General features: G+C 50.2%; 2 protein-coding genes across 3 annotated transcripts in view; one reads left to right on the top strand and one right to left on the bottom strand.

Annotated features, from left to right (window-relative positions):
- TECPR2 (tectonin beta-propeller repeat containing 2) overlaps positions 1–8,763 on the top strand; it is an 83,104-nt gene that overhangs the window by 4,731 nt on the left and 69,610 nt on the right. The window lies entirely within an intron of this gene.
- Positions 1,365–8,734, bottom strand: CINP (cyclin-dependent kinase 2 interacting protein). Of its 2 annotated transcripts, XM_014531624.1 has the most exons (6): positions 8,387–8,734; positions 6,782–6,950; positions 4,749–4,878; positions 2,912–3,041; positions 1,734–1,979; positions 1,365–1,688 (listed from the first exon to the last, which is right to left on the bottom strand). In XM_014531624.1, the coding sequence occupies exons 2-5, from the start codon at positions 6,853–6,855 to the stop codon at positions 1,777–1,779; spliced, it is 537 nt and encodes a 178-aa protein (XP_014387110.1). In that variant the 5' UTR covers positions 6,856–6,950; positions 8,387–8,734; the 3' UTR covers positions 1,365–1,688; positions 1,734–1,776. The 2 variants fall into 2 exon arrangements, with proteins under 2 accessions (XP_014387110.1, XP_005884171.1); XM_005884109.2 differs by having other exon boundaries at positions 1,365–1,979.

The following is an 8,763-nucleotide window of genomic DNA, read 5'->3' as shown; positions in this document are numbered from 1 at the left end:
GGGCTTTGGGGCTCACCAAGTCTGCCCCTTGAGTGTGTCTATTATGGATGTGAAGAGTTGTAATCTGGTGTGGTCTCACTCTGACCACTGGGTACACTGGCTCTTGGATCTCCAAGGAGGTGCAAAGTCAGCCACTGCCTGAGGCCACCCAGCAGGAGCTACAGAGAGATCTGCAGATTCTTCCTCTTTGTTTGGGGTTTGGAGGTGCCCAGATGAGACCCAGCTGTGAAGTAATGCAAGCTGCTGACAAGCCTTGGGCCTTCTTTTGGAAGCTCTGGGATTCTTTGACCCAGCTGCAGTTTGTTAGATTTTAGATTGCAAAATGCCAGGCCATTCATATGCAAAAGCCTCTGCTCCGAGCTTGGGTGGGATTGTAAATTGGGTGGGGTGGGGTCTCAGGGAATCACAGGGTGGTGCAAACAGCAATGGTTGCCGTCGGCCCTGCCCCAATAGGTCCCTGGGTCTCTGTGTCCCTCGGCACCATGCAGGAACAATGTATGCTGCAAGCACCTCTGAGAGAAAGCCGCCCTCACGTTCCGGCCGGATGCCAGACAGTCCAATTTCTCCCCGTATGAGTCTGGGTCCCCAGAGTCTTGCCCGGAACTGGAGTTAAGAGTAGTCGGGAGTTTGTATCTCCCGCTAAGAAAAAGACCACAGCGTACCCAGTTGCCAGCCCATTTTGCTTGCCTCCGGACCTCTGCTCTTCTGCACCTCTGCATCTCCTACCTGTCTAGATGCATTTTTCTTTCCCTCTAGTTGTTGAACTTCCACTCAGTCAGCCTTCCCGTGGTTCTGGATGATATCTGTTTTGTCTTTTAATTGTAGTTTTGATGTGGTTGTGCGAGGCAGCAAGTTCAGGTGTTTACCTATGCCGCCATCTTGGTCTCTATGGTATTTTTTTAAATATTATTTTTTTGTTAATGCTCACCCGAGGATATTTTTCCACTGGTTTTTAGAGAGTGGAAGGGATGGGGAGAGACAAAGTAACATAGATGTGAGAGAGACATATCGATTGGTTGACTCCTGCACATGCCCGACCAGGGCCAGGGATTGAGCCTGCAACCCAGATGCATGCCCTTGACCAGAATCAAACTCAGGATCCTTCAGTCTGTGGGCCAACACTCTATCCATTGAGCCAAGCAGGCCAGGGCAATATATTTTTACAGAATTCAGAGAGCAAGGGAGAGGGAGAGAGAGAAACATCAATGATGAGAGAGAATAACTGATTAGCTGCCTCCTGCATATCCCCACTAGGGATTGAGCTGGCAAGCTGGGCTGTGCCCTGACCAGGAATCAAACTTTGACCTCCTGGTTCATGGGTTGATGCTCAACCATTGAGCCATGCCAGCTGGGCAAACTCTATATTATTTTGAACATTAGCTGTAATTACAAAACTCAAAAACTCAAACAATACAGATAAATATAAAGTAAAAACACTACAACTAGGGATTTTCTACAAAATGCAACCTGTGTAAAATACACCTGATTTACAGAAACAGGATCACGCCATCCTTCTGTTGAACTCATTTATTTCGTGCCGAGGTCCTCAGGGGTGTCGGGTTCACCGTGGGTTGACCGGTGACACTGTGCGGCAGACAGTATCAGCAGACACAGTGTGTCTGCAGAGGCCGTGGGGCCTGGTGAACCGGTCCAGTCTGGACGACCCTAAGAAGTGGCCAGGCCAGAGCCCGGGGCATGACATGCAAGACAGTCCACCGTGGGCGCTGCAGAGGCCAGTGGAGCAGGCGGGCCTGGAGAGCAGCGGGAAGCCTGGAGTCACAGCGCGCGGTGCCCCGTCTCGAGCAGCATGCTCTCCAGAAGCAGCCTGCTGTTGCTCTGTATGTAGGGCTGGTGCAGCCACAGCGACAGGTAGGTGAGGGAGAGGTCGTGGTCCGCGGTGTGCGCCAGCCCATCCACGATGGTGCGCTTCAGGAGGAGCTCCGCCCCGTACATGTCCGAGAGGCGGCGGGAAGCCTCGTCTGTAACAAATGCGAGTCTCCTCTTAATGGCAGCCACACAAGGAAGCACCTGGGCGGGAAGCTGCTGGCTAAATGCCAGATTCAGCTCCGGCGCAGAGGTCAAGAGGTCAAGGACCGGCAGGTGTGCACACCTGGCTGCGGCCCTCAGCAGGAGCACGTGGCAAGTACACGAAATGAAAGAGTAACTCTAACCTCCTAACGACTGGGAACCTGCAAGGCTAAAATGGTAGGTTAACCTCAAACTGAGTTAGCAGGTTTGACCCACTTCTCACTGAAAAGTGAGATCTCAGTCGATATAAAGTAGCTTAGCCCTTCTTTTGAACTAATAACACTAAAAATAACCTTACTTCATAGGGCTTATGAAAGCAAAGGGTTCCATTGCCCAAGCAGTCTTCTCCCATGAGGTTCACTGAAGTATTATCCTTATTCAAACAAAACAAAAGGCAAAAGAACCATCTTAAAAAAAATTTTTTTTTCTTCATTCTACCCACTGGTTTAAAGGGCCAGTAATGGCAACCTGCTTCATGGGTCTCTAATTGTGTTTTTATTATTCTTTGATTTCAGTGGTCGGCAACCTGCGGCTCGCAAGCCACATGCGGCTCTTTGGCCCCTTGAGTGTGGCTCTTCCACAAAATACCGATTTCTGCGCATGGGCCACGAAGTTTCAATCGCACTGTGAGCGCCTGCACGTGGTATTTTGTGGAAGAGCCACACTCAAGGGGCCAAAGAGCCGCATGTGGCTCGAGAGGCGTAGTTTGCTGACCACTGGATTAGGTGATTAATGAATAAGCCAAGAATAAATGCTCTATTTATTTAAGATACCCCCTGGGCTCCTTCCTCCGAATGCCTGCCTCCGTTTCGGCATGCCAGGTTCAAATGGCACCAAAGGCTCTCCACACGCACCCCTGACAACCCAGGCAGAGAGGACTCACAGAAGTGGGCGGTGGGCCACGTGTGAAACAGGGGCGGCCGGCTGCTGTCCTGCCCGTAATGGTAATTTTCCAGCTCACAGACTCCCTTGGTAGTTGAAGACAGCTTTTCCATTTTCACCTGTATTTTGGTCTGAAACGATATTAATTTGGAATATGAGAATAAGATTTGAAATCTACTCCAGTCTCAGATTCAACAACTCCTTAAGATTTCAAAGCTAAGACATGGAAGTCTGTTGAGACCAAAAGTCCAGTAATTCCACCCTGTTGGCTCCGTGTACAGCAAATCCAGGCAACGGAGGCAGATGGCTGCTATGACGTCACTCATCTGGATCACTTCAGTAACAACCCCATTTCCAGCCCCACTTCACTCAGATTCCAAAGACCAGCAGGAACCAATCCCCACGCAGGCTCCTGCTTTTGTGGAAGGCGAGGGGGAGCCAGTAAATGATTTCATTTCTGATTCTTTCATCAACTGCCTCTGAGTTTACTGGAACCTCTTGGAGGAAGAAGAGGGTGAAGGGGGGATACCTGCTCTGTCTCCTAACACAGTACAGCTCCAGGCGAGAAGGAAGGCTGAGTCCCAAGGACGAGATAATTACAAAAACTTAATCCTTGAGAGGAGACAAGTAGCCCGCACATCATCTGAAGTCGGTACTGCATTTCAATCTACAGAAAAGGCCGGCCCTCACTCGTGTTGCTCAGTGGATAGAGCGTTCGCCTGTGAACTGAAGGGTCCTGGGTTTGATTCTGGTCAAGGACACATGCTTGCGTTGAAGGCTCATTCCCCAGTAGGGGGCGTGCAGGAGGCAGCTGATTAATGATTCTCATCATTGATGTTTCTCTCATCCTCTCTGATATCAATAAAAATATATTTAAAAAAAGAGAGAGAGAGAAAGAAAAGGCTAAGTCCCCAACACACCAAAAAGCATTTCCATCAGGAGAAGTTAAAATATGAAGACTTTATGTTCACGGGTGAGTGATAGTTATCCAAGTTCAAACGTGCAAACCCCTATCCCTGTGCCCTGCAAAGAGGCGACGTGTCTTGTCCACGTTTGGTGGCCAGTATGGGGGACACTGACCTTCGGACATCAGTCCATTAACCCCTGCGAGCGGTTCTTGTGTGCCAACCAGGATCCTCGGCCAGCGCCCATGGAGCCTACTTCTGTACCAGCTGCCAGCTAAGAATGGGCCTTTTATTTTTTAATTTTTAAAAAAATATATTTTATTGATTTTTTAGAGAGGAAGAGAGAGGGATAAGAGTTAGAAACATCAATGAGAGAGAAACATCGATCAGCTGCCTCCTGCACACCTCCTACTGGGGATGTGCCTGCAACCAAGGTACATGCCCTCGACCGGAATCGAACCTGGGACCTTTCAGTCTGCAGGCCGACGCTCTATCCGCTGAGCCAAACCGGTTAGGGCAAGAATGGGCCTTTTAGATGGTTGAAAACAAATCGAGAGGAATACATGTGAGATATGAGAATTACATAAAATTGAAATTTCTGAGCCCATAAATAAGGTTTCGCTGCAGCACAGCTACTGCCATTCACCTCCAGACAGAGCTGAGTGGTGACAAGCGACGCTGGGGGGCCCCCAAAGCCTTGGCATGTTTACGGTGGAGCCCAGCGAGGGGGTGGCCTGGCAGCGGACAGCACATAGGACCAAGAGAACAAAGGTCTAGGACAGCATCTTGGGACGTCAAGACTTAAAGGACAGGCAGAGGAAGAGACCAACAGAGGAGGCTGAGGAGGGAAAATCCAACCTGTGAGCGGGGAAGACCGCCCTCGGTGTCCTGAGAGCCAGGCAGCCCGACACGCCCCGGGGCCTCGGGTCTTACCAAGCCGTCTAAGGTGGCCCGAAGCTCCTCACACAGTGCCTCCAGCTCCGCGCTGTATTCCCGCGGCCTCTGCTCTGCATTCTCATCGCAAGCCGGGCTGCGGCTCTCTAACTCGATCTTGTCTTTACTCCTGGACGAAATGGAAGAGTGGCAACAAAACACAGTCCGTAAGCTAAGCTCGCCTCAGACGTTAGGGTAAACTCGCGCACACTCGATATCCATGTAATGATGTCAGGGTCGGCAAAGGTGTTGCATGTCGTTAAACGTGTTCACTCACTGACACGTTTATGTCAATATGCAATGAATACATCCGTCAGTGACTCAATTTCCACGAGAACAAGCCAATTACACTCAGCCTGTGGCTCCTCGGTGGAGGGTGGGGTGCTGGTGAGGAAGATGAGTTCACAAGCTGGGGATGCCTGTGTAGCCTGAGGTGTGGCCCACGGGGCAGGACCCTGACCTAGCGGAGTCACAAGCAACTCGGAAGGAGAAAATTCCACATGAAAGAGAATGGAGAATGCGGAGCACTGGGACCGGCTGAGCCAGCTTCCAGGAAAACACAGTGGAGGCTCCAAGTGCCTCCGGTGGCGCCAGCGGCCTGGCCAGCAAGGGAAGCCTAGACGCGCCTATAGACACAGGTGAGCTGGAGAACAAACGTATGTAATTAGGACTTTGAGGAGGTTAAGAAAACATATATACAGGGTGTCCCCAAAAGTGCATACACACTGAACAGCTGATAGCTTAATTTTGAGAATGAAATATACTTTAGTAAACACTGCCTTTATAATTGTTCAAAGTGTGTGTATACATTTTTTGGTGACACCATCTATATATATAATCTAACCTGGAGACAGCAACAGATCCCACAGGTGAAGGGCTCAGTCCCCACGAGTGACCCTCCCAGGGGTCCAAGTTGTTACCTGTACTTCTGACTGACAGGCTATAAATCAAGGGATCCCACAACCCTGTCCTCCAGTTCAAGTCATTTGCTAGAGTAACTCACGGGACTCAGGAAAACAGGTTACTCAATAGATTCCAGGCTTATGACAAAGGGTATTAAAGAACAGCCAGATCCAATGTGGGGGGAAAGAGAGACATCTGTAATAATCTCAACAATAAAGATTTAAAAAGAAAAAAAAAATAAAGAACAGCCAGATGAAGGGGCGCATGGGGCGAGGTCCAGAGGGGCCCCAAACGGGAGCTCCTGTCCCTTGGGGTTTGGGACACCCTTCCCACACATCAAGGTAACCCTGTTTACAACTCGGAAGTTCTTATGCTCTTGGGACTTTATGGAGGCTTCATGATGCAGGCAGGATGGATTGGACTACTGGCCACTGGTGATTAATTCAACTTCCAGCCCCTCACCTCCCGGAGGGGTGATGCTAAAGAGGTGGTGCTGAAAGTGCAACCCTCTAATGGCCTGGTTGGTTCCCTTGGCAACCACCCCCTTCCTTGGTGGCTTTCCAAAAGTCACCAAAAGTTACATAAACTCAGATGTGGTGGGAAGGGGCTTGTTCCGAATGAGCGGTCACTCTTATCACTCTGAAGCTATTTCAGGAACGGGGACTATTTGAGGACAAAATACCAAACATTATAACAAAACATTCTCCCATTGCTCTTAGCAACTAGGAAATTATAAGGATTTTCGGAGTTGTGTATCAGGAATAGGGAGGAAGACCAAATATGGTTTTCTTATAAATCACAATAGCACAAGGTAAATGCAACCTCATGAAGATAAAGTCCCCTTTACCTACCCCCACCCCCAATACTCATTCTTCCTAGAAGAGACCAATGTCCTGAGCTGAGTCTGTGTCCTACCAATCCATTCTAATAATTTCATGCACAGATGTAACCATGGTCAGCACGTAGTGTCATTTGTACTTAAGTGCACATATAGTTCACACTTGCATATACTGCTTTACCACTTTCTTACTTAATAGAATTTAATTTATCCATGTCCATCGAGACCTCCCTGAAAATGTGTGCCCAAGCAGTAAGGGTGCGGAGCTCGGAGGAGCACGGGCAGTACTTACAGTAAACTGATTTTCATGTTGGCAATGTTGTTTGCAGTCGCAAAGCCTGCATCATTGAGGGTTTCCCACTTCATGATTAAATTATGCCAATCGGCTGCATTGTCCTTAATTTTTCTCGCACTAACGGATAAGACAGGTTTCCGGGACGTTGCACTTCCAAGGGTCTTTGCTGATAGGCAGTAAAAGAAACATAGTTATTGTGAAATTCTTGATCATAGTTGGAGGGCAAATGTCCTCATAAATCTCAACTGTAAGCCGATCTGAAACGCTACATCTTCTGGACAAACAGCGTGGAAACACAGAAGAATGGATGACTGGGGAAGTTCCCAGAACAAGAAAAAACAATTGTTTTTACATTTTAAGACTCTCCGGACATGGCTGGACCCTTTCCCAACTTAATGGCTCCACAAAGTTTTGCCTTAAGCACTTTGACCACTTTCAATGAATGTCTTTATTCTTATTTTTTAATTGATTTTTTTTTAGAGAGAGGAAAAGGGAAACAGAAAAACATCGATTGGGTTGCCTCCCGCACACACCCCAACTGGGGATCAAACCCGAAACCTGGGTATGTGCCCCGACCGAGATTTGAACCCACCACCTTTTGGGGTGTGGGATGATGCTCCAACCAACTGCGCCAGGGCACTGGGACCATTTTCAAAGGTTGGGGATAAGGCAGAGTGTGACTTCCTGCCCAAGCCCTCCATGCCCCAGCCAGTGCTCCCATCACCTGCCTCAGGCACTGATGCCTCACATTCGATCAGAGCTTCGTGCTTCTCCAGACACTGGCCAGGCTGGCCCTAGAGATGCAGAGGCCACCTCGGTGCTGAGGACACAGGAGGCAGTCCCAAGTCCTTCAGGACCTGGCTTCCTCTCCACCGCAACCCCCACCCGCAACCCCTTAATCTACAGCTAAAATGAGCTCCTGGCAGCGCCTGGAAAGTGGAGTCGCCTGCAGCCCTTTCTGCTGGAAAGTTCTTTCCTGGGCCAGTGCTGCCCATGCTCTAAGACTCACCCGCGTCCCAGCGCCTGTGGGAAGCAACCCTCAGACCGGCAAAAGCCAGCTCTCTTCCAGACCTCCCGTGCCCTCCCTCCCTCCCTACTTAGAACCCTTCAAAGAGTTCTGGCCCACAGGATAAAGTCCAAATTCTGTGGGAGGCCCCTTAAGGAGTCCAGCACACACAGCGGTACAGTTTGGAGTCTAGACGCTGAAGACCATACTGACTGGATTAGAATCCCAACTCTGCCCTTGCCAGCTGTGCAATCTTGGGCACCATAGTTAACCTCTCAGAGCCTCAATGTTCTCATCTGTAAAACGGGGATGCGATACGTCTACTTCAGAGAGCTGATGTAAAGATTAGATAACACATGTCAAGCTGTGAGGGCCTGGCACTGGCAAGTATCCAGCGTAATGTTATCCCAAGGACCTCTCCAATGTGGTTTTCCATCACCACCGAGCAGTAACCTCAATTCTGACACTCTCACCCGAAGAGGGCCTTGGATCCCGCAGGTTCAGGGCTCAGTCCTACAAGCCTGTCCCTTCCCCCAACCTTCCACTTCACATGCCCAGCAAGCCCAGGTTGGCTGTTACCTGTGCTTCCGACCTACCTGCTATGGATGGGAGTTCCCAAGACCCCTCCCTTGGGTAGTTCAGTTGCTAGAGAGGCTCACAGGACTCCGGAAAGCATTCTGTTGACTAGACCAGCTGACTGTGTGTATGCATCTGGGGGGGACCCCGTAGTCAGAGCACCACGCTCGCGAATGGCAGCTTTCGGTGCAAGCGCGGGGACTGAGCCCGCACTGACCGGGGAGGTCGGGGCACCGGCTCCGCGACGCTCATTTGGAAGGACGATTGCAATGGGAGCGTCGGGACCTGCGCTTCTCGCAGACATTGTCCCGCCCCACGCAGGGGAAACCGAGGCTCGGCCAGGCTGACGGCCCCCAGGCCGATGCGGAGCCCACGCAGGGGAAACCGAGGCTCGGCC

This window comes from Myotis brandtii, unplaced genomic scaffold (assembly GCF_000412655.1).
Source record: "Myotis brandtii unplaced genomic scaffold, ASM41265v1 scaffold819, whole genome shotgun sequence".
NCBI classification, from domain to species: domain Eukaryota; kingdom Metazoa; phylum Chordata; class Mammalia; order Chiroptera; family Vespertilionidae; genus Myotis; species Myotis brandtii.
This window is presented reverse-complemented; position numbering and strand designations above follow the sequence as displayed.